Source organism: Lissotriton helveticus, chromosome 7 (assembly GCF_964261635.1).
Source record: "Lissotriton helveticus chromosome 7, aLisHel1.1, whole genome shotgun sequence".
Lineage (NCBI taxonomy): Eukaryota > Metazoa > Chordata > Amphibia > Caudata > Salamandridae > Lissotriton > Lissotriton helveticus.
In genome coordinates this window covers 1,864,217,756-1,864,245,089 of record NC_136068.1, presented here as the reverse complement: position 1 = coordinate 1,864,245,089, position 27,334 = coordinate 1,864,217,756, and the positions used below count along the sequence as shown (strand labels likewise).

Genomic DNA, 27,334 nt, shown 5'->3' with positions numbered 1-27,334 from the left:
CCTTGCCCTAAGGCCCACTTTGCACCATGAGTACTTGGCTACTGACATAGGGCCTCATTTATGAGATCTTGCCGTAGAGAAGCGCAGCAGGCCTTCCTGCTGCACTTCCCTACGTCAAATGAAAAAGAGAGGAATGCGCCATATATATAAGATATGGCACATTCTCTCCTTTCCCCCTGCGCCGGCACACAATGGTGTGCCTGCGCCAACGCAGGCACCTTTGCACAATGGAGCAAGGGTGCCTGCGTTGCAGGGATGATTATTTTTGTACAGCAAGGGAAACCTTCTGTCAAAAGGCTATAGGTGTTGCTGGGAACGCTCCAAGCATCACCCATTGCATGCCCCTTTAACGCAGAACACTGCGTCAAAGGGGCTGATATTTATCATGCAGCAGTACGCCCAAACAATTGGCTGTGTATTACGCAGGAAGCTGTGCCATGGAACATCACAAAAAGTGATGTTCCGATGACGCAAGTGGCCTCATGAATGTGGCCCTGAATGATTACAATTCTGCAAAGAGAGTGTCTGGCTGAATGTATAGCAGCTTTACTTTTAGAACAGTGTATAGATAAGAACATACAGCTGTATGGTTCACTATAACACTGAAACAGTTATGTGAGACTGTTTGGTGAAAGTGCAATGATACAAACTGGGGAATTGAAGGTATAAAAGGCAAGTTTGCCGGTGTATAGAAAGTGGATGCATAGTCTATAGGGATTTGAAGCAGTCCATGCCCTAAGGCCTACTTTAGTGCATGACTACTTGGGAACCGACTGAATGCTTACACTTCAACAAGCAAATTGTCTAGCTGAATATATATCAACTTCACTTTTAGAACAGTGCATACATAAGAACATACTGCTGTATGACTCACTACAATACTAAAATAGCAGTAGCAGAATGTTTGCAGGAAGTGTCAGGATACAAACTAGGCAATTCAAAGTTCAAAAGCCAAGTTTGCAGATGTTTAGAAAAGTGTATTTACTATATATAGGTGTTTGAAGCAGTCCATACCCTTAGGCCTACTTTGCTGCATGACTACTTGGGTAGTGGCAGAATGAATACACTTCTCCAAGGAGAGTGTAGAGCAAAATGTATAACTGCTTCAGTTTTTGTACAGTGTATAGACAAGCATATGTTGCCAAATGGCTCACTACAATACTGAAACAGTAGTGTGATAGTGTTTACTGGAAGTGTAAGGATTCAGACTGGGAAGTTGAAGGTATAAAAGACAAGATTCCCAGTGCATAAAATACTGCATGTAAAGTCTATAGGAGTTTGAAGCAGTCTATGACCTACGCCAATTTTAATTTATGAATACTTAGATACTGACTGGATAATTACAGTTCTGCAAAGAAAATCCATCCCTCAATTTATAACAGCTTCAGTTTTACCACAGTACATACATAATGAAAAACTGCTCAATGGCTCACTACAATACTGAAACAGTAGAGTGAGAGTGATTGCTGAAAGTCTAATAATACAGACTGGGGAATTCAATGTATAAAAGACTAGTTTGAGGTACATAGAAGACTTCATGCATAGCCTATACAGGTTCAAAGCAGTCCATGGTCTAAGGCCTACTTTCCTACATGAATATTTGGGTACTGACTGGATAATTACAGCTCTGCAAGGAGAGTGCCTGACTGAATTTAAAATAGGTTAATTTTTAGCATAGTGCACAGATAAGGACATTCTGCTGAATAGCTCAGTACAATACGGAATCAGCAATCACAGAGACTTTGCTGGAAGTCAAAGGATATAGACCTTGAAATAAAAGCTATAAAACACAAGTTTTCTGGTGCATGGAAGAGTGCATACATAATCTATAGAGGTTTGAAGCAGTCCATGCCCTAAGGCCCACTTTGCACCATGAGTACTTGGATACTAGCTGAATGATTACAATTTTGCAAGAAGAGTCTCTCGAACCATTTTTAATTTGTAATCATACATTTATTCTTGCAACATTTCATAATCTAATAGAGCTTCTAACATGATTTCATCTGAAATTTCATTTTCTTGATTATGAATTTCAAAAGTCATATCATGAAACTTGATGTCCTCTAATGCTTGCACAAAATCATCATCCAATGTTTCATCTAAAAAATCGCAGCTTGTATCTGCAGCAATATTTTTATCTTCATTTTCACTATCCATGAAAGGTTTATTTTGCTCTTCTATGAGAGTGTTTTTCTATATAGTTCTGTTCTTCTTCCATAGTGATTTTTTTAAAGGTTGTTGTTCCTTGTACAAAAACATAAACACTTTATTTTATTGTTTTTCCTATTACCTAATATACAACTAGCTTTATTAACTATTTTGCCCTTTAAAAGATATTATACAAATACCATTCTCAACTACTTTATAAGATTATATCAATAAAATTGCTTATATGAATTTTTAGTTATAACATTTTCTTCCATTTTCAAACCAGTCACTCCTTATCACTATAGGAAAAAACTAAGGCTATTAAAATAAAATGCAGTACTAAAAAAAGTACAATATATCTATTCACCTTACCAATTCCAAAGTAGTAAATGTGTTGTAGTAAAATGCAAAGAATACAGGTACACTAGGTATATATTTTTTTAATTTCTTCAAATGTGTTTAAAAGATACAAACCATCTTTACATACTTATGTACTCCATCCACGTTCTGTTACCTCAGCTCTGTAGAAGTACATCCCATTGATCATTTTTAACAGTTACTTATACTTACCTACAAAATAATAAATTAAAAAAATAATAATTATTATAAAATTAGCATTTGTAGAAGACAAAAAGATTATCTTTAAAAAAAAAAAAATCTCAATACCAATCTAAAAAATAGAAATAAAACATATGTTAAATGTTTTATTCTAAGACCAATTTCTTACGTAACTATGAGGTATGTCAAACAATCTTAAAACAGCAAAAGATTATCATTAATTTTCTTCCATTATAAATAATATTACTTACGAATATATGCTGACAAAATTTACAACAAAAAGTCTTTAATGGTTTCACATACGTTTCCCCAAGGCCAAATAGTATGTGTGAAATTCTTAGTTTGAAAGTTGTTCAATAGTAAGCCTGAGCATCTGCCTCCCAGGCTTCTGATCCGAAACCACTGACGTCATTTGCACCATCCCCCAGTGCTCATCCCTCAGCCCGACGCTATTCAACATTTCCTTGGCCACCCTCACACAAGTAGCCGCCATCACAATCTCAACATCATCTCCTACGTCAACGACACCCAGCTAATCCTCTTCCTCATCAAGGCGCCACATACCAAAAAAAAAACAAACTCCATGTCGCAATTAAGGACGTCACCAACTGGATAAGGAGCAGCTCTCTAAACTGAGCTCGCACAACATGAAGGTACTCATCCTCAGACCCACCCCCTCAGCTTCAGATGACTGATGCTGGCCTACTACACTGTGAACAGTACCAACACCTACTGACCATGTACACAACCTACGATTCATCCTCAACTCCTCCCTCTACATATGTAAACAAGTCTACAGCATTTCCTCATACTGCTATAACACCCTCCAAATGCTCCGCAACATTTACAGGTAGATCCTAACCAAAAGAAAAAGAACAGTAACACAGGCTCTTATTAGCAGCAGACTACTGTGTGACAACACACTCTACAAAAGAATTCCAGCCCAACACCTACAACGACTACAACAAATCCAAAACACCTCCACCTGACTGATCTTCAATGTCCCCTGCTGCAGCCACATCACCCACGACCTGATACACCTACACTGCCTCAACATCAACAAGAGGATCACCTTGAAGCTCCTCACCCTCACATACAAAGTACTTTACAACACTAGACTAATCTACCTTAACAGCAGAAATCCTGAAAAGTCAAACGTTGCTTAAAAACTAATTGACTATCATTACAATGTATCCAACCTTTCAGACATTATAAATAAACAGTGTACTGTCCAGATGTTGCAGAAGGTCCATTATGAAAAATAATTGCAACAGCTACAAAAGTTCTTCCTGATCTTGATAGTTGAGTAGCTACAACATTTTTAATTACAATTTCCAATTTTCTTCCCTCAGCTCTACAACATTGCAGCATTAAAATTACATACTTTCCATATCTTTGTATAAATAATGTTGATGACATTTCTGATTTACATTGGCTACACTCCATGTTTTGAGTTGCTCCTCTAACTAGATTGTTAAAAGACACTGATTCACAGTCTGGTAAAGTCAAATATATGAATATTTCAATGTCTATGTTAGTGGTACATGTAAACAAACAATGTTCACAGTCATGTTGCAATTTATAAGAAAGGCCAAAAAGGTTTTCAATATCAATACCTTCATCTTCCAATACACCAAGCATAAACATTAAAAATTCCTGACAATCTTGCTGAATATTCTGCGTAAATTGAGTAGAACCAGTACATATGTCCAAAACATTTGGAATAGCAGAAACACTTTGTATTTTACTTTTATCACTACTACATTTCTCATAAACAGAATACAACAATGAACAGAATCGTTCGTCCCGATTTTCAACAATTTGCTGTTGCAAAATTTCAAGACAAAAAAACAAGATTAACAACTACATTAGCATAGCAGTTGACACCAAAACTATTTTCAAACCGATAACCAACATTCTCTTTAACACTGTCCTTTTTCTTTTTGCTTGCAGGCGGAACGTCATCTTGTTTTTTTCCTTTCTCCACAGTTTCACTACAGATATTCTCAAATCTTCTTTTTCTACCTACAAACACGCTTTTCAAATACTGGATATTGATCTAAATATGGTGCATATTTTTTCTTAACCTATTATACTCTTTCACACAATTTGCATCTGCATTAACCTTTGTCTCATTGAAGTCAATCAAGTACAATCCAGATAAAGTTCTCACTCGAGACAAAGCAACATATGCCATACGCTCTTTAAACGCAGTACTTCCAATATTCACAACACTTAAACCTTGAGATTTATGAATGGTCCCCGTATATGTCAAACAAATAGGAAACTGTTTTCTGCGTACATACATATCTTTTACAAGCAAAAACCGAGTTGAACAACAACTAAATTGTTGAACTTCACCAATTTCATCAAATTCGATTTTCAGAACTTCAATCCCATCTCTATTTACATAATTAACAAAATCAATGATTTTACCCATTGCTCCATTTACTAAACCCTTTTCCACATGCAAATTCTTTTCTAAACCAGCAGTTTTACTTATAGATTTCTCTAAAGAATCCAATTTCCTCTTCAACTTTTCAATCAAAATAATGGTGATTCCTTCATGTTCTATTTTATCAATAGCTTCTAATTTTATAATTTCTTCATTTTCCAACATTAACATTTCTTCATTGAATATAGAACATTCACGCAGTGTTGGCATTGAGCAGATTACAGATTTGTTTTCTGCAATTCTCCTATATACTTCCTCAGGAACAATATTTTCATTTGGGAAACAAATTGGGTAGAAATCGTCTCTGTAAAGCTTGTTTGCCATCTTCTGTCACTTTTCCAATTCTTATATCTTGAAGAATAGTTCCATAATCTGCACCATTTACCTGACACATATTTGTAATAAGTTCCTTATATTAAAAAATGACCAAATGTTAACGTTTCCAATACTCCCCAAAGACTTTCTGGTATCTTCATGTGCCAGTGTTTTAAACACTGGTTGTCCTTTCACAGGAGTAAGTTGTAGTAGATCTCCAAAAACTATGACGTTTTTTCTCCAAATAATACCGCATACTCTGTTTCAAGAATTTGCTGCATTCTTAAATGAACAAAGGCAAGCATTAAGTTTGATACCATGCTTACCTCATCAATAATCAGAAGTTTAATTTTCCTCAAGACTCTTGAAACTACACAACAAGCTTCTCCAGATAGCTTGTGGTACTCCAATTTATTTTCATGCTCTACTGGTAGCATTAATAAACAATGTAAAGTAATTCCTTTAATATTGTGGGCTACTAATCCAGTTGGAGCAGTGACAACACAAGACAAATGCGACTCAGTTGTTTTCTGTAGAAAATTTGTGATTACTTTAATTAAAAAACTTTTCCCTGTTCCAGCTTGTCCACTCACGTACATTCGGATAAGTTCAAATGATGAGCAAGAGCACTCTTTCTTCTCATGAAGTACTCCATGGTGAATCTGTTCTCTCACTTGCTCATATTTTTGTTTCTGCTCAACATTTAGTTGTTCTTCCAAGTTTCCTAAGTTTGATATATCTCCTTGAGCTTGATACATTGCTGTTTCCACCTCTTCCATAGCAGTTGCTGCTTCATTTTGAACAATTGGTTCTCCTAGTGGGTCCTGACTCAACTGAGCAGATGTTTGACTGTCTTGAGAACTGTCTCTAGCAACCTCAGCTGCACTTGTAGCTTCTTGCTCAATTTCGTCGTTCAACATTTTCACATAATTAGCAAAAACAGGACATTCTATAGTATTTTTACTTGCGTTGAAGGAATCTTCATAGCTCTGGAAATCTCCACGTAATTCCATGGCTTGAAAAGTTGCAAAAGAGCTAAATAGTAAAATTCCCTTTTGTCAGGTGTTTCGCAACTCAGTTTACGGTGATTAATCAAATGTCCTTTTCTTTGTTTCACCAAACATCCTTCAGAATCAATCACGCATTATTGATGTTTTCTGTAATATTCCGTTTAAAAATATAGTTTTGCAGAACTTCATAGAGACAAACGTTCTCAAGATGATGACTTCTATTTGGATAATATGTATCCAACATATTTGTTTTCACAATATCTGTACTTTCTGCATCTTTTTCAGCTAAATATTCAATTTCTTGTACAGATTTAAGTATTCAGTTTCGAGTTGCAGCAAGACCTAGACTCACCCAAATGATTCTTCTAGATTTGGAGTATAGACTTGCAGACGATAAGCGATCCGAGCATTCATATGCTCCAATTTCTCAATGAGATAACATCTTCAAACTGTAAGTATATAATTTCTTACTTAGACTCTTCTCGTGAGAAATCTCTTCCCACATTTCCTTCAATTCTGTCTTTTCTGATTTTGTTATGTACGATGTTACATATCGAGGAACAGCAATGGATTTGTCCGCAACATATTGAATATCCATATTAGCATTCCACATAGACAAAATGACTGGGTTATAGTCATTTATATATATTGATTCTTCTTTTCTTTTTAAGTTGTAGGTATTTTTTGGAGACTTTCTTGTGATAGTATGTCGCAAAGATGACATAAAACTGTTCACTCTTCCTTTCGAATTACAGGTCGTGGAAATGCAAAATGCATTTGGTGTAGAATTTGTCCTTCGATTTGTACTTTCAATGACAGTATTTCCCACAACGATGGCTTTGGAATCGTAAGACATGTTGTCTTAAGTCTTTATCTTGTTTACTTTTGGGTACATCACATGTAGCATACTCTTCAATAAAAGACAACACAGTATCATCTGTTCCAAATTTCGGAGCATATTTGATACATATCACCATATGTATGTGAGGAGCACCTCTTGCTTGATACTCCTTTCTCCAAAAGAAGCCCAGAACCTCTCCAAGAGGAGGATTTTTTTTTATTGGTGATAAAAGACATCATAGCTTCAAATCTATGATTGAAAATAACTGCATACATTAACTGGATCCAAAGAGCACAATTCTCCAGGTGTCTTGTATTCGATATTTAGTATATTTGGATTTGCCTCTCGAAGAAATTGAAGTAAATCATCCCAAGCATATTCAGCACAGCTTAGAGTAAGGAACCATGTAGGAGTTCCTAAGTTCCTTAGCATATATTTAAGTTCTCCATGACGACGGTACCAGTACTCATTAGTACCACACTGACATGCCATGCGTTTAATTAGCTGAGATTCCAAAACATTATCTTTCTGGTGTACTTTATCCATAAATTCCTTTGCCGAAACATTTTGCAGATGTACACCTGTTTTCAATATATGATTAACTGCATAAGAAAGTCCAGACAAATGACTCTCAAACAAAAGATGAAACAAATATGGAATACATTGTCGAAATCTTGGATCTTCGGCATACAATCTTGATGTCCGATATTCAGATGCAGGAATCTGCACAGGTCGCTCATCATATCTACCTCCTTTTCCTGTGGGAAACAACTGAGGGAAACAACAAGCTTCCACGCTTTTTTCTCATACACTAATGGGACTTCCCTTTGCTTCTTTCATTTGGAATAACTCAATAGTATTCCCCATCACTACTTTAGAATGAAGTGGATGAACACTGTAATGTTCATATATTTCTTCAGTTCTGGACACATCCACTTTTTCAAATTCTCCAGATGGCGACTCACTATCTTCTTCTACAGTTATTTCTTCTTCTCTCACATACACATTTTTATAGTACTGATTATTTTTTAGCAGATTCAACGTTGCCTTTTTCATTTTCCTAACATCCACTAAATCTTGCCATTTTTTTTTACTCTTTGTAGGAACGTCATTAACAAGAAAAACTAGAGGTTCATCTTTTCAACATTTTTCTTTAAATCTAGAGGCAAATATACAACTCTTCCCTTTAATCCTCTCTGTAAATCTGATTTCCCTGTCTTAAGCTGCATACGAACAATAGCCTGAAATGGATGTACACATTGAATCAGAATAGACTCATAAGTATTTAAATCCATCAGTTCAGAAGGAATACTTACCAACTCAAGATTATTATGAACAGCTCTAGCAGGCATTTTGTTCTCATCTAATTTGTTATAACATTATTTACAAATACGCTGATCAGTACCCAAATCAAAACAATTCTCTACCAACAAATAAGTTGCAAAATCATTCCACTCATTATTATTTTCCATTTCACTTTTTAAATACAAATCAACAGTCCTGGTCTGATTTTTATAATGAGTTCGTCGATAACAGATACAAGAATGATTTGGCCTTTTACCTGAAATCACCTTAAACTTTGTAATTTCTTGCTCAAAATTTTCTAGAGTACAGTGTTGTATATTCTCTTCCACATTTTCTTCTATTAATGTCTCAGTTTCTCCACTGTCTTCCTGAGGACCAAAGTGAATAAGCTGAATTTCATCACAAACATTCGTTACATCTGATACAGATCCACGCAAAAGAGCACTGTTTAACTTTTTTAACATTAATGCTGGACTTTTTGCGTAATACAATGTTCTGACAAATTTCCTCATTTGAGTATGATGAACTGCTAACATCCTGAAATGGTGGAAAATACTTTGACATACTTTTTTAGAAAGACAAGCCAGAGAATGACCTTGCAAACCAGTATTTTCTCTCACTCTGCAAGGGTCTAATCCTTGCAACATCTTAGTCTTCTGTTTAACACTCTTCTGAGTACAGTTACGTAAGAAATTGCATAAAAAATCAATAGATTCCTGCCGTACACTACAAATACTACTGCAATTCGACGTGTAAACTGGAGCTTTAGGATGTCTCCCTAAAACTTCATCAGCTAACACCTCTTCTGCATTTCTAGGAACAATTTTCTCTTTCTCAAAAGGACAACCATTTTTAACCTCATAAGCACGACCAGTAGTGTCAACTGCATGCAACAAATCATTACACTGAAGATAACTCTCTTCATTAAAAAAAGGCTTGAACTATGTTTCCATTCACCCAAAAAAACTCAGAAAAATAACATCTGTATTGGCCTTCATTAAATGGATTGGCGTATATAATGATCAAATTCTATTGATTACTAAAATTAATAGTTTTTTCAATTCAAAAGCTTTCTCAACTACTTTTTCAATACATTTCTATTTCTTATAAAATGCTGTTTTTCTTTTACAATTCTTTACTACCTTAGTCAAATTACACAATACTCTATTATAGAACATCTTCTTCCTTATTTCCTTATATTGTTTTTTCCTCCTTTTGCTAAACACGTTTTTTTTCAGAAGATGATTTTCCATGGTTCTTCTATTTCCTCTTAGTTGCAGATGCAATAATAAAAATGTTCTCTTTGTGCACACTACTCTTAGTGTTTAACAATTTTCGCAGAAAAGTATTAGTTTTCTTATCAGGACTTTTTGTCTTTTTATTAACACATTGTTCTTCAGGTAAATCTTGTAGATGACTTCTTACTTTAAATAAACAGCTTTCTTTCGTTCTTTCCTCTTTTCAGTTTTTGTAGGCATGATAATTTTTTTTAGTGTTGATCTATTATAAAAAATATATATCACTTTAGAAAAATAAATATATGAAATACATTATTATATTACTTAAAAGAAGAGAGGGGAGATTATCACAACAAATGTGGGAGTATGAAAATAGAAGGAGTTACAACAAGAGAAAGAGGACTATGAGACAACGAGAAATTTAAATAGAAAAAAGAAAATTAGCAGACACTGCAGTATAAGGGGATAAAGAGGCTATGAAAGGACTGGAAAGTATGAAGAGATAAGAAGGAGTATGAGGAGAAAGGTGCCAGTATGACAAGAGAAGGGAGAGTATAAGAAGAAAGAGAGAGTCTGTGAGGAAACAGGGGGACAGTATAAGAAGAGAGACAAGGACTATCAACAGAAAACAAGGAATATGTGGAAACAGACACTAGTATAAGGACAAAAAAATATATAAGGAAAGAGGGGTGAACATAACAAGAGACAGAAGAATACCAGAAGAGAGCAGCGATAATGTGAGAAAAAGTGGTGCATAAGAAGAAAAAGGGTGTACAAAAACAGAAGATACACTGCGAGAGAAAGGAAAGAGTATAAACAGATGGTGGATTATGAAGTGTGAAAAAAGTATGACAAAAGAGGGTAGAGTATAACAAGACAAACAAATACAAAGAGAGAGGTCAGTATGAAAAGACGGGAGTATGAGGAAAGTGCTGCAAAGTATACACAGGGAGTCAAGGAGGAGTAAGAGAAGAGAACAGGCAATATGAACAGAAATGGGAAGTATAAAGAGAGCCAACACAAAATGAAAACAGAAAAAGAATATGAAGAGAGACAGGAGAAGATGAACACAAAGAGAAGGAGTATAGGACAAAAAGGAATATAAGTAAAAGGGAATAGTATGAGGAGACAGGGAGAAGTAAGAGAAAAGAGAGAAACATATGAAAACAGGAGGGAGTATAAGGACAGGGGTGAAAATGATGAGAGGAATAAAACAATAAGAAAAGTGTAGAATATCAGGACAGAATCGGGAGTATAAGAAAAGAGAAGTGAAGTGAGAGCAGAGAGAGGAGAGTATGAGAAGAAAAAGAAAAAGAAAAGAAAAGAACGTGAAGTATGTGCAAAGAAGAGCAAGAATAAGAAGAAAATGAGAATATAAGGAAAGAAGAGTATATATGAGAAAAAAAAGGAATATAAAGAGAGAGAGAGAGACAAAAATGAAGAGAGAACTGAAATATAAGAAAAGACTGAATGTAGAACAAGAGAGAGATTATTATGATGAGACAGTAAAAACTATGATGACAGGGATAAATATTAAGACAGGAGAGATTATGAAGAGTAGTGGAATTATGCAAAAAGAAAGCCGAATAGGAAGACAAAAGAGAAGTATAAGGAGACAGGAACAAGAGACACAATACAACAAGAAAGAGGCCCAAGGGGCTTGTAAATCTGCCCAAGAGTGTGTGCAGCAGTCTATGAATACTGACTGGGGCATTGATAAGAGGGAGTAATGATGAGACAGGGAGGATTAAGAGGTCTTTTAGAAAAAGGTGCAAGTATAATTCCTTAATTTACACAGACGCTCAGTGGGATTCTAGACAAAAAATGTAAAACCATACATTTTACCAAAACACATTTACCACTCCAAAATGTTTAAGTGACTAAACACATTCTATGTATATAACCACTACATTTCAGTGGACAATCCTGACTCATTTTACAAATACATTTCCAATTTGCTGCATTTTTTTTGCCAACATTATATCCAACAATGAGACACAATACAACAAGAAAGAGGCCCAAGGGACTTGTACATCTGCCCAAGAATGGATGCAGCAGTCTATGAATACTGACTGGGGCATTATTAAGACAGAGGTATGATGAGACAGGGAGGATTAAGAGGTCAGAGGAGGGAATATAAAAAGAAGGGGCACAATTAGGAGTCAGAGGACACAATTAGGACAGATGGGGACAATGAGGATAGGAGGGACAATGAGAACAAGCAGCACTATGAGGAAAGACAAGTGGAAATAAGGAAAGAGGGGAAATATCAGAAGAGAGGGCTCAGAATAAGCAGAGAGAGGTAGACTGTGAGGAGAGACAGGGGAGATTATGGAAAAAGGTGCAAGTATAATTCCTTAATTTACACAGACGCTCAGTGTGATTCTAGACAAAAAATTTAAAACCATACATTTTACCAAAACACATTTACCACTCTAAATTGTTTAAGTGACTGAACATATTCTATGTATATAACCACTACATTTAATTGGACAATCCTGACTCATTTTGCAAACACATTTCCAATTTGCTGCATTATTTTATTGCCAACATTACATCCAAAAATGAGACACAAAAAAACAAGAAAGAGGCCCACCCAAGGGGCTTGTAAATCTGCCCACGAGTGTATGCAGCAATCTAAGTATACTGACTGGGGCATTGTTAAGAGGGAGGTATAATGAGACCGGGAGGATTAAGAGGTCAGAGGAGGGAATATAAAAAGAAGGGGATACGATTAGGAGTCTTAGGACACAATGAGGACCGAGGGGGACAAAGAGGACAGGAGGGACTATGAGAACAAGCAGCACTATGAAGAAAGACAAGTGAAAATAAGGAAAGAGGGGAAATATCAGTAGAGAGGGGTCAGTATAAGCAGAGAGAGGAGAGACAGGGGAGATTAAGGAAAAAGGTGCAAGTATAATTCCTTAATTTACACAGACGCTCAGAGTGATTCTAGACAAAAAATGTAAAACCAAACACTTTACCAAAACACATTTACCACACTAAAACGTTTAAGTGACTGAACACTTTCTATGCATATAACCATTACATTTCAGTGTACAATCCTGACTCATTTTGCAAACACATTTCTAATTTGCTGTATTATTATTTTGCCAACATTACATCCAAAAATGAGACACAATACGACAAGAAAGAGGCCCAAGGGCCTTGTAAATATGCTCAAGAGTGTATGCAGCAGTCTATGAATACTGACTGAGGCATTGTTAAGAGGGAGGTATGATGAGACAGGGAGGATTAAGAGGTCAGAGAAGGGAATATAAAGATAAGGGGGACGATTTGGAATCAGAGGACACAATGAGGACAGAGGGGGACAAAAAGAACAGGAGGGACTATGAGAACAAGCAGCACTAAGAGGAAAGACAAGTGAAAATAAGGAAAGAGGAGAAATATCAGAAAAGAGGGATCAGTATAAGAAGAGAGAGGTAGACTGTGAGGAGAATTGTTATCTTTCCATTTTCATCACCTGTCACGAGGGACAGTGCCAAGGAGTGTGCCAAATTCTTTTACACATATACAGACACTGCGCACTGCTTATGACTGCCCACTATGGCTTGAATGTAGGTTGCCCCACCAGAACTACACAAATGCACGATTTACAGCGCCATAAAGCAGGAGGAAGACTGTAGCAGCAAGCACTATGTGAAAAGGATGATTTGTGGGAGCCCTTCTCGCTCATCAGTACATACCATGGCGTTGGAACAGTTCAGCAGGCAGATCACCCCAGCACAACTGCGAGACTTAAAATGACTCCCAGAGTTCCTCTTGTAGCTGCCCACCCGATGACTGATTATCACGGCTGCAGTCAAAACAGACGAGGCACTTCCTCCTTTGTGTCGTTTATGTCAAGACTTTACACACTGATGAATATACCCCCAAGATTAGGAATGGGGATAGTGTATGTAATGCCCATAACACAAGGTACTAGTGCATTATTGAGAAAAAAAAACGTGTGAAGGTGTGACAGAGACGTGGTTGCTGGGCACCTACCGTGGCTTTCTCTTACAGGTGACTTAGCACTTGCACGGAATGTACCTTAAGATGCAGGCGTATTTCGATGTACACTCACCTACAAAATGTTCACACGGAGATATTAAAGCATTGTAAAGTCCCCGTTCTCACATGGAAGTCCAAGGCTTAGAAGCGTATGACGTGCACACTTTTATAAAATACCAAGTCCATCTGTGCAGAAGTGTGGATCAATGGTTAGAGCCGCAGACCCTGATGCAGAGGTCTAGACCGGGACCAGGGTTCAATTCCCCGCCTCGGCGGGTCTTGGGCTCAAAATTCCACGGACCTGATAATTCTCGCCTCGGTGCCTATTCCAATCATGGAGTCCCACTCTGCAACTCTGGGCAATAGCTTGCTTATTCTCCACAACAGCCCCCACAACGCTAAGGATGCCTGGCCTCCACCTTGGGTGTGCTTAGGAGTGGACACCTCACAGGGAAAGCCAGGATGGGTTCCACAGCGGTATTCGTACAAGCGCCTTGAGACCCTTGCGGGTGAGTAGTGCGCTATACAAGTATCAATTGACAATTTACTGTGCCGCCTCACAGTCCTCCTGGTTGTAGCGGGCACATTCAAATGCCAATGGGGGGCATCAGATGGCGATGGGGTGGGCATTCTTAGGGCCTGCTGTAGAATAGCCTTGTAGGCTTGCACACCAGCTAGGAGCCCGCCTCTGACATTCAGACATACACAACACACACCTTCAGGCTCATGGCAATAATTATGACCTTTCCAAACGCAAGTGCAGTGGATAATGTGGCCACAGGCCTCCTTCTGGGGGGGCAGCCTGCAGGCGCACTGGCCTTTCAATGCCACTTCAAGTGGACCGGCCTCCGTGCTCGATTCAGGCTCGGCCTGGAATATACAGCGACCGGGCAGGGTCTGGCAGGCTGGTGAGGTGGTCAATGCCTGAGCCTGGCTGTGTAAGGGCTTGTATTATGGGCTATTAGTGTAGATTTTGCTCCTGGTGGATCTAGACTGCAAGGTTAAGGGAGACGACCATTACAACGCGGTCTTTTCACCGCACTACCATTACGGCGTGGTCATCACAACGCAAGTCGTTACAACGACTTGCGCTGGATGGCGCTAGAGACTAAGGAATAGTAGATTTACTATTCCAACACTTTCCCTACTGTTGTGTAGGCTGGAGTTGGAATAGTAAATCGTGCTATTCCTAAGTCCAGCGCCTACAGCGCAAGTCATTGTAACGACTTGCGTTGTGATAACTGCGTTGTAATGGTAGCGTGGTGCAAACACCGCATCGTAATGACATACATCCCTATGTTAGTGCATTTTGACAGTGTGAGTCTCTAGGTATATGTGCCTCGTTTTGGGTGCTTGCCCTTTATAGTCAGTAGCACCTCTCGCTTACACTATAACCATTATTTTCCTGTTGTATGTAACATGATATACTTGACATGGATTTCGACCAGCAAATTGATTTCATCTCTGTGATCTGCTCTATTACCTTTGTGAGTTAGCAGATGAAGAGCTTCTCTGAGCTTCAGTGAGCATGCATTACAATATGAGTGCCTCTTTCAATGTGAGCCTGCCTTACAGTATTAGTGGAAGCATGCCTTTTGTGAGAGTGCCTTGCAGTGTGAGTGTAGTGGGCTTTGGATTTTATGTATTAGCTTTCAACATGCATGCCAACTCTCCCAATTCAGGCCTGAGAAAACTGATTTCAAGGCAAGTCTCTCGCCTCCCAATTCCCACAAGCAAAACCCTGAATCCTCAGCGAACATCTCCCAACTGGGACTGGTCTTGTATATGCACTGCAGGTCAATGCAAAACATGTTTGTTACACTCTCTCTTCCTGCCATGGAGCTTTCTCTGTGCTCCTGACAACAATACCCACAACTACCACCATGGTAAGAACAACTAGACAGCAAAAGCTCTAATTAAGGCAGTGATCGTATATGCCATCATGACTTTTACAACAGCGGCAATACCTTGGCATGGATTTCAACCATGAGAGCTGCTATATTCCCTCTGTTAGTTAGCAGATGAAGAGTTTGCCTGAACTGCATTGAGCATGCATTACAATATGGGTGCCTCTTTCAATGTGAGCATACCTTTCAGTATTAGTGTGGATGCGTTCCTGTGTGAGTCTGCTTTGCAGTGAGTGTGCCCTGAAAAATGAGTATGCTTTGGATTGTATGTATAAGCACACAACATGCATACCAAGTCCAACCCTCCCAATTCAGGTGAGAGAAAAACGATTTCAAGGCTAGTTTCTTGCTTCACGATTCCCACATGCAAACCCCACATTCTCAGCGAACTTCTGCCAGCTGGGACTAGTATTGGGTATGCACTGTGAGTTTTTGCTTTACCCAATGTGGTTTTGCTTTGTTCGCCGTAAGTTGGCAGGGTATGCTCAGACGTGAGTCCCTTGCTCACTTTGCCACTGGATTCAAGCAAAAGCTGAAGACGGCTGCAATGCCAGAAACCGGTCCTCGGAAGCTTGTTTCCGGTCCAGGAAAGGCATGGCTTGGCAGTTCGGGCTGGACTGTTCCCATGAGGCACAGGGTCAGACTTATTTGCATATGGCCATGTCTGAACTGGAGTGGCAGAGTGGGCTAAAGAACGGTGATGGATTAAACCCAGATCAGTTGACTGGGGGTGAGTGCTTGTATTGTCAACGCTCCGTCCATCACCACCTTTGGTTTAGCTTTATGCACTGTGAGTAACCTAATATTAAAACATAGATTGCCTTCAGTTATGTCACATCCTCCTTGCAGTCTTTCATACCTTGGAAAATACTCATACAGCCTGTCTTAAGAAGTTGAAAGGTGCTTTGATTTCCAAACAGGGCGCACCTTTTTTAGCTTTGATGTTGGCGCCCAGCCCTATTTTTGCCCCAGTCCGGCCCTGACCAGAGCCATCTGGTGAACACGCCGATCTACTAAAAGGCAAAGCCAAAGCACTGTGAGTTGGAGTTCGTACAGAACATGTGGTCAGACATTTGTTAGCCATCAAGGAATATTGGTTTGATTTGAGAAGCAGAGAGAGGAACGCAAACAAGGAAATATTATCAATCCGTTCCGACCCGAAGAAGGCATCGCTCCACACCGTCTGCTTTGAGTACATTTCCAACTATTGCTTCAAGCGATGAAAGGGCCACGAAATGACTGCTGGAAATTATTTGGAAAGACCATTGAGTCATTCTTTTTTAGCCTCATGCCGCCATTTTCCTTACGAAGTCAAGGCCAATTTCATAAATGTTATACACTAAACTAAACTGAATGCACTGTGGCCTTACCTCGTACTAATCTAGTGTGTAGTAGTGTACACGAGCGTAGCAGAGCACGATAACACTCAGCAACACAGGCACAGCACAGAAAGTCGTGACGGTGAGGCGCCTCAGGAGGGAGTCTGCTGCTGCCTGCGCACGAGGTGAGCCCCAGGCTACAGAGATAGAAGATTCGGTGAGTGCGTCCCTAAATCAAATGGCCAATAACTGCATGGCTTAACATGAAGTCACACATTGATTGGCCATTATGCAGTATGGCTGCACCACCCACGCGCGGCATCCAATAATGGATTGCCCTGCCCTGCTGCACGGTGGACCAGCCAATCCTGGTGCTGCATGCAGTACCAGGATTGGATAGGGGGGCACACTGATTACTCGCCCAGTCTCCCTTTGCAACCCTGGGGGTGCGGCCCGGCTAAACCAGCACCCCCTAGTCCCTCTCTCTAAGGGGAACTTCACAGGTAGTTTTTGCGCATGCTCCGGCAAGTTTCAGCCCCAATATTCACTTGCACAGTGCGCACTACTGTCTGCTGCAGCTGGGTGTGTGGAATGTCACTCAAGCTGCAGCAGGCCAGCCCCCCTGCACCCTCCGGATATGTCGGGTGTGTCCCGGATTCCCGGCGGCGGAGGGTAGCGCCGCTTATAATTCATCATTGATCATGAGCATGATTGCAATATTTTTAGTGTCCTCTTGACACGACGGTGGGTCCATGTGTGGCTAGTGGGGGTATGCCCCTATGCCCCAATAGACGTACCGCGGCTGGGAGATGGCGGTCCCCGGGGCGTGTGGGGGGACTTCAGTCCCCACACGTGTTTTTTTATTTTTTTATTTTTTAAGAAAGACCCCGGGTTAAACCCTGGGGGATTGGGTCCCCGGGGATTTTTAAAAAATTAGTACTACAGTCTAATATTTACCGTGCGCGTACCATGACCGTACGCACGACTGTAAGTTGTCCCGTAAACGTACCTAAGCAAGAAAAAAGATTTTGACATTGGGGATCATTGTAAAACTATCTAAGCAACCCTAGGGAGTCAGGAAGACCTATAGCAAACAGCAAACATTTCCTGTCAATCTACACACTCAATATACACACATATACAAATAAATAACACATTTATTCCCACATTAAATCAAAATGAAACACACATTCTATTACTTGAACTTTTTAACCCTTTCCACCTGACAAAACTTTCAACCTTCCCCCATTCCACATTCTGCCAGTTACCATAGAAACACTTCAGAGAACACCAAGCTGAGCACACAGGTGAAAAGTTCATCATACATTGTTGCAAATCAAAACAGCAAGTGTGCTTGACTCTTCAATATACCAGCTTACCTTAAGTAATGTTCATTTCTATCACTTTTTCTTAACCAATAAATAACAAAAACAGTAAATTACACCCTAGTTTTATAGCTAAAAACATTTCAAACAACCAATCACTTCTTTGCTTTTTTCAAAAGTCCACTTATCCACCATTTTAGAAAAAAAAATCTTCAAACTGCCCTTTCATTTACAGAAACCATCTGTGTGCACACAGACCTCTCTTCAAGATGCTTAGAGTATGGATTGTGGGACACAGCTATATTTTTAGGAGTGAAAGGTACGCACAACAGAAAGGAATTCACAAAGACCATTGGTGAAATCCTTTATGCATCTGTAACACCCTGACCTCATAATTGTGCACTGTGGTGGCAATGACCTAGGCACTTTGACTGGGGTAGGTCTGGAAATGTTTATGAAGGACACCTTAACAGAACTGATGTCACTTTTCCCCAAAACTGCCTTTGTCAATTCTAATATATGTCAAAGGCAAAAATGGAACTGGTCCAATAAATTTTGTCCACAGATTGAGAAAGCTATGAAATATGTGAATAAATATGTTTCTGTGTTTCTCCGAGACTATGGAATGGGGTCCATTTACCATAACAATCTGCGTTTCAATATGCATGGCATCTATAGGAGAGATGTTGTACATTTTACAAGGTGAGGGGAACTGAGTCTTCCTCTTGAACTTTGGACTCTGCATCGGTACCTACTTATGGGTACTAAAATCTCCCATTAAACACAAGGGCTCTTTTTAGAGCCACCCAACATGTAAACACATACACTTCATGAATATCTAAAAATATTTTAATTTTTCTTGGTTGTATATGCTCACGGAATGACTTACAGACATTGCACCGTAGGTCGTACGTACATGCATGGTATGCGCACGGTAAATCGGTCGCCAGTAGGTAGTTATAGTTAGGACCTATTATCCATAGGAAATCCTCAACATTCTATTTTGAATAACTTTGGTGCCGATTGTCCAGCTCCGGTCCGCTCCTATTCTGAAAGTTTCATGATGATTCATCAAGCGGAGGCTGAGAAAAAAGGGGGGTCCAAAAACACCTGCCGCAGCTACAGCCTGAACTGCTGAACGGAATAACACCAAATTTTGTAAAGAGGTAGTCATTGGTTTAGACTCATGCCTTTTGCTTATTTTGTGTAAATCCGTTCAGTAGTTCCTGAGAAAATGACAGTTAAAATCATGTATATATCTATGAGCTCAGAGGGTCCGCGTACCTTAAGCACAGCCTGCACGCACCCTGCCGTGCAAGAGCTGTATTTTAATTTGCTGTCAACACTCCAAATCAGGAAGTGTTGGCAGCCATCTTGTGTCTCGGTAGAACTGATGCACAAGAAATCCAAAACAAACGCCGCAAAACACGAAAAGTGGACAGGGTAGACACACACTGACCCCTTAGGCCTGCTCAGGGGGTCCCACAAGGACTCCAAGGGCCCAAATGTTTGTATTATTTTTTTTAAATTGCGGGATGCACATAGGATCCACACATCCTACCGATATAAAAAATAGGAAACACGGTCTCCCGCGCTAAATATTGCAATTTTTCCCCGGGGAGCCAATCCCGGGGGTATTATTAAAAAAAGTAGTGTGGGGGTCCTAATCCCCCTACACTACCCTGGGGACTGCCACCCCCTAGGGCTCTTAGTTAATATATGTGGGGGGCTCACAGGGCCCCACCCGCAGCCCCGGGGACCGCCACCCTCCAGGGCTTGTTTAAAATGGGTGGGGGGGCTCTCAGACCCCCATAGCCCTGGGGACCGCCACCACCCAGGGCTTTAAAGCATTAGGTGTGAGGGGCTCTGATGCCTCCCAGCCCCAGGGACCACCACCCCTGGGGCTCTAATTTAATATATGCGGGGGGCTCACAGGGTCCCCCACAGCCCCGGGGACCGCCATCCCCTGGGGCTTCTTTGAAATGGGTGGGGGCTCTCAGGCCTCCCCAGCCCTGGGGACCCCCACTCCAGGGTTTAAAAAATTTGGAAACGGGGGGGGGGTGGCGGTCCCCGGGGCTTCTGAAAAATGTGGGAAGGGGGCCCCCCTCCTGGAGCCTTGTCTAGGCCCTGGGGACCGCCACCCCCCGGGCCAGCTTCTGCAGTGTCCCGTGGTGTCCACTTATTTGAGCTGTCATCAATGATGTCGTCAGTGATGTCACTGACCATGTCATGAATGATGTAATATGTGACATCATTAGCAGTGTTTTGCGGGTGAGTGAGTTATAGTTAGTACAACTAACTATAAAGCGGGAATTTCAATGGTTTTGTACGAGTGAAATGTCCAACTAACTATAACACCTAATACCTATGTTTCTTTTTAGTGAATATATATATATATATCTATATATATATAGATCTATATATAGATCTATATATATATATATCTTGCTGGGGAGGCTGAGAGAGGTGGTGGTTACCGGTAGGGCCCTTGGGTGGTTTCAGTCGTTTCTTCAGGGCTGACAACAAGCTGTGTCCCTACCTTCTTACCGATCCGCCTTTTCCACCATCTTGCATGGCGTTCCTCAAGGCTCAGCAATTAGTCTGATTTTATTTAACATCTACATGAAGCCCTTGATTGCGGTCATCAAAGAATATAACATTAAAATCGTTAATTATGCTGATGACCCGCAGCTGATTCTCTCTTTGGAAGGAGATCATTCAACTTCTCTGGAAGCATTCAATAATTTTCTGTGAGATACGGCGGGCTGGCTGAAGGCGAACTCCCTGCAATTTAATGCAGGTAAAACAGAGGTGTTATACTGTCCAAGGGCCAGGGTTCAATCTGTTCTTCCTTGCAACTTCTGGCCTTCTGACCTTTTTCCATCGGTTCAGCCAGTGAAGGCGGTTCGGAACCTGGGCGTTATGTTTAACAGCAATCTCAACTTGGAGGCTCAGGTCTCGAAGATAGTGGCGGGTTGCCTGGCCATTATTAGACTGCTAAGGAAAATCCTTCCTTTGCTGCCTTCCCCAGCTCGGGCTGAGGTGGTGCGTTGCACCATGCTCAGTAGGTTAGACTGCTGTAACTCGCTGCTGCTAGAGTCCCTTAACTATCTTATGGACAGACTTCAATTAATCCAGTCTGCTGCGGCCAAGTTAGCCCTGGGGTGGCCTACAAGGTCTTCCTCCTCTAAGGCTCTGGCACAGTTGTACTGGCTCCCGTTGAGACACAGAGTTCAGTTTAAGTTGCTCTGTCTGGTGTTTAAAGCCGTTCATGGCTCCGGTCCTGTCCTCTTGCGAAGGACATTTGCGTGGCATGTGTTGGTCCATAACCTTCGTTCCTCTTTGGCTAGACTGGTGAGGATATCAAGGTTTAAGACAGCCAAAGCAGGAGGCAGATCATTTGGTGTGGTGGCAGCAAAACTGTGGAATGCTCTTCCGGTCGAGCTCAGACAAACCACTGACCTCCTACCGTTTAGGAGGAGATTAAAAACCTGGCTATTCCCAAAGTCCTATATTGTCACTAGTGTTGTCCATCCCTCTGTTATGAGTCTGCCAGTGAGGATGCCTGTTAGGCGACAGTTCGATTTAGAAGTGAAATAAATAAAATAAATAAATATATATAAGCAGAAAAAACATACAGATAATAAATAAGAACAAACTGAAATTAATTTTAACATCTGAAATAGCTCTATAGGTATACAGACATTTACCAGACCACAATGATGTTATTCCAAAATAATTATGGTAACCCAACATTGGTGTGATCAAAACAGTGACACACAAACAATCCGGGAGATTCTGTGTCCTTAACTCTGCTGTTATTGTCTTTAAACTGTTTTATTAATGTTATTAATGGAAGTGTTGTATCTCTTTTTTCTTCCAGGGCAAATAGACAGCTCTGGCATTCGGATGTATTACACCCCTTCACTAAGAGAGCATGATGTTGGCATACTAGTAACAGGGATTACAGAACGATTTTTTAACTTCATCCCACCACAGGCAGAATCATTCAACCTTTACACAATTTGCAAAACGGATCTTTTCAATCAGGTGAATAAATGCCATGTATTTGTTGAGTCAAAGTCTGTTGTCTATCCTGAATATTTAGGATAACATACTTGAATACTAGAACTTTGAAGCCCCATTACACTGCTAAAGCAAGTGGAACTATTGTGCCACTTTTCTCTTTAAAACAATGTGAAGGAGGCAAAAGCCTCAGTGGAGCACTTTTTTTAGAGAAGATGATATATTTCAGGGAGACATTTAATAGGTTTCTCCCTACACTTCATTTTTATTTGTTTTTAGTGTTTGTTGTGTACCTGCTAATTGTGAACTACCATAAAAATTAATCCTAATGAGGGGATTGTCTAACTGGTAGAAAATGGGTATTCACTAGTTTGTTCACCAGTTTGATGACCAGTGATTCATAGAAACTAATAATGAGGGAGAGATTGTCATCACCAGTATGGATGTTACCTTAGCTCCTATATATTTCCATTGCTTAGACTAAGCTCTTTCACCTGTTGTCTGTCTGCAGGTGTCCATATTAGTGGTTGAGGGTCCAGGGAACTTGCTGGCCCACTAATTCCGTTTTATAGATGCAGGAAGTGAAACTTTGACCAAAAACGTTGTACAGATCATGAACCTGTGTGGGTCAGTGGAATGGATTTTGATTTCAAGTAGGGTTAAACAATATTATTAAAAGTGGGGTCATTATCTCAAAAAGTATTATCCTCTCTTTTGAGGTTAAGCATCCTTCAAAAACATCAATGATTGAGGTAGTGATGGTGATTTAGCAGTTTGCAGTGCAGTTAATAGTGGCAGTTAAATGAAGAAGATTGGACAAAACCTGGAAAATTGGAACAAGTTGTTAATGGTACTCTGACAACAACTGTTCCTGACATCAACTAAAACGTTAAAGATAATGTAGGTCTTGACTGCATTCCATTATTCTGTTGCAATACATAAGTAGCAGTGATATATTTGAAAACATATCATTTGAACAATGAAGAAGCATATGTGATATTTTGTACAGTAAATCTCTAGTATTTGATGTTCAAATAATTTTACAACTTCCAATTCCCTATTTCTAATTTCTAGGTACATTTCTCTGCAGTGAGTAGTAGATGCAACTTTGGGGTGTTGATCATAAGCTAACAAACTGAAAGGGCTTCTTCGACCAAACCTTAATTCATAGCCCACTTTATCTCAGACTAAAACATTCTGGCATTTGGGACACACAAATAATCATATCAATTATTTAACTGGCAATACCTATTATATTTTTACTCCATAAAGTCCTTCCGTTCTTAAGAGATTAACTTGGTCAATTGCTTCTTCATTTGTATTTGGACCATTTCTACTTCTATGTCCGCATGTTAAATCATTTTGAAATCACCATACTCCTGAATACACACATCATCATCACCTCTTCATTTGTGTCTTTTGAGGGAGTCACAGTCTAGCACAGGACATGACTTTTAAACAATGTGGAGATGAATAACACAAAGCTGAAATTACATAGTTTTCCATGGTTTCAATAATCATTTGAAGCACAATTAATTAGTCTCATATCAAAACTTTGGAGCTAGAAGCAAAGATAAAGATTGGCCTCAGGTTTAAAAATCAAATAAAGCTCAGATAGAGTGAAAGAAGTCTTGTTATGTGCCTCTCTAAATGTTTTCTTCCATGGGGAGAAGGCGGAACCTAATTGTTTTTTTAAAGGACCCTCACCCACCACTACCACTGGTGGTATGCTCCATACTTGGTTCCTCACCCACTACCCTACAGTGTTTAGGTGGGGTCAAAGATGTAGATTAGTAGAGCTCTGTTTATTTGACAGCGACACAGAATCTTATATTAAAATTGCCTAAAGATGATCCATATATTGTTTGTGTACTTCTTTATTTAGGGTATGCTTGCAAGGTTATAGCCAACACAGGATGCCCTAAGAGTATACATGTACGAAAAGGGTCGACAAGTTTCATCAAATAAAAATTGCCTACAAAAATATTGGCTGGATTTCTTCAGCGCCATTGACTAAGATCTCTAACAACTTCTTTGAACAACTGGATACTGTGGGCATGATTAAGATGGCGGGCGGATTTTGTCTGCCCGCCATCCTGATGGAAAACGGGACCGCCTGTCATATGTGCGGCATTCCCGTGGGTGAGATTAGGATGCACCGCCACACTGGTGGGCGCATCATGCATTTTTAACATTACTACAGGTGGTGCATAGAGCAGCACCTGCTACAATGGTACTAATGCACTGTGTGGAAAGGCTGCTCTCTGCCTGCATACTAATATGGATGGCGGTGTCTAGCAGACACCGCCACCATATTAAAAAAAATTCCGCCCGGTCGACGAGTAGGCCGGGCGGATAAGCGTTGGGCGGTCTTTTCGTCTGCTGAGGTCCCTCACCATACTAATATGGCGGGGGAAATGGGTGGCGGGCGGGGTAGGATGTAGGGCGGATCGCCACCGACATGTGGGTGGTGGTGTTCAGCCCTATATCCTAATGGAAACCTTTGTGTGTTAGTCCATGGTTTGTGCACCTGTGATAAATTCTGCATGCCTATACCACCCATATATGGGGAACTTTGCTCATCCTTAAATCTGTGAAGATAGGTAGAGAGACATGGGTTACTGTTCATAAGTCATTTTTACATGAACAAACACTTTCCTTTTCATCTTATATCATGTTGAAAAGCAGACACACAATGCCTTAGTGATAAGATGAGATCACTTAGGTACATACAATCACGTGTAAAGTGCACCTATGTGTATAAAACATGCAGACAAAACAAAAGCAAAACTAAAAACCTGGATGGTGATTGCTTAAAACCCAAAGGGTCTTACAGGTGGGAGGGCCCTGAAGCCACACTCTACAAAGGAAAAAACTGTACTCATTATGAAAACAGGAATAGAGTTCCCCCATCAAGGAGGATTACTTCGTCATGCATCCTACATAGACCATATGGCCTATAGGCTTATTGACCCACAAGCGTCCTCTCAACCCTGCATATTAATGGTTGTGTAGGGTGCAAATCTGAAGATTCTCCTGTGTAACATGGGTCGTCATGAAATGTGCCTATGTCACAACAAAGTCAGATGGATTTGTGTGTGTTTGTTTTCAGGTTTGAAGGGAAATGTAGTTCATGTTGGAGTATTGCTCCAAAGATCAAGCATTTTCATACATATCGCTATCCTGTATTGCAAAATCTGTGCGTCTTTTTTGAGACTTGATTCAAATTATACTGTGTGTGATACTGGTGGTAATATCCCTAATGTAATGCATGCAGTAAAGATTCTGCTTTCTGATCCATATCGCCGCGATGTCCTGGCTATATGGACAGGAGATGTTAACTCCGCTGGGTCTTTCTTGACTTGACTTAATATGTGTGATCACAGTTTAAAGTTTTCACGGTTACATTAAAATGTAAATCCTTAACTTTTTTGGTTGTGCAAATATTTTCTGAACAAGTTTTACCACAGCATTTTGCTTAAATATGCTGCATTCCTGCCCTGTCACTTTGGCGTAGGGCAACCCTATGCCAAAATCCCATAAATAAGCCCCTTAGTCTCTTTCTCTCCTCTCAGCAATATCTCACAGAAACAAGTGAAAGAGAGCAAAGCCCTTTCTGTGTGCTGCATTTATGTTCTTCAACTTGTGTTTATCAGAAATATATTCTCAGATGATGCCTGTTTCTCTGTTCTTTTCAATTAATAGTTCTTTATACCATACACAGAGATCGCGCAATAATCAGGCCACACTGATGTTTAACCTCTTGCCTGCTGACAGGATTCTGCGCCTGTGCGGCAAAATCGCGAGTGGGCGGGTTCATGACGGCCCCCAGCCGTCATCAGCACACGAGCGCCGTAGTGCATGACGGATGGGGGCTGTCATCAGCATGCAAGGGGTTAAAGCGTAAAATGCCATCAATTAGGACCAGGCTGCACAAAAATAAACAACCAAAATACAATAATTAGGCTTTCCTGTTTTCAGTTTCTATTTTTGGTAAATTCTGGTGGGGTTTTTTCAGTGTTTTCAATATCTTAAAAAACAGTTGTTATCAGTGGTTACACATTTTCGCGCCACTAAAAACAACAGAAAAAGTGTTTTTCCGGTGTTTATGGAACGTTTTGCTTTTATTATTGCTTGCTTTCTGCACTGAGAGGACATGGTATATAAACAGTGTACATATAGTGTATATGAGGTCCAAATAGATTTTTGCAAATTAATCTTATTGTAGTACACCATACAATACTTCTTCAGTGAGTCTTTGGGTCATGTGCGCTCGCTCTTTTCTTCCCATGTAAACTTCTGTGAAAAGGCCCTCTCACCATTCATAGCCCCTTGGGATGAGAACTATCAGCTAAGGGACACAGTTGGGAAGACTCTTTCTTTGATGCTACATAAAGCACAAAATGATAAATATTTGCGTTTTAGTTCCTGTGCATAAGAAAACAGTGCACCAGAATGGACTAAAAAGTCAATAGCATCCCTCATTAACTCTGAAGATTGTACAGATACTTTCAGCATACCATCTAACAAGTGGCAAGGATCTCCTACAGGAAATCACTTCAGCTCGGGTATCAATTTGACAGGTCATCACACAACTTTTTTATATACATAGCGAAATCACTGCAAATACAAACAATATCACTCCAATCTTTGTTAACTTGGAAAGACCCTTTTTTGCAGAGCATTACAAGTGACACTGCGTTCCATGTTTACCAAAAGTCTGGTGTCATGTTTTCACCACTATCCCAGATGCTTGGTGATATATATACTTGTCACTATACCTTGCATTGAATGTTTAAAGCCTGAGGTGTTGGCAAATTACCTACTATCAATACTGACCCACTAGAAACTATGGTCTGGTGTATTAAGGGTT

General features: G+C 40.0%; 1 protein-coding gene across 1 annotated transcript in view; it reads left to right on the top strand.

The window, feature by feature from the left end:
• The window catches only part of LOC144767801 (DBH-like monooxygenase protein 2), a 240,718-nt gene that overhangs the window by 142,296 nt on the left and 71,088 nt on the right, over positions 1-27,334 (top strand). The window contains exon 7 of the mRNA XM_078651179.1: positions 22,319-22,485. Within this exon, the coding sequence (XP_078507305.1) occupies positions 22,319-22,485 (167 nt within the window). The remainder of the gene's footprint in view (positions 1-22,318; positions 22,486-27,334) is intronic.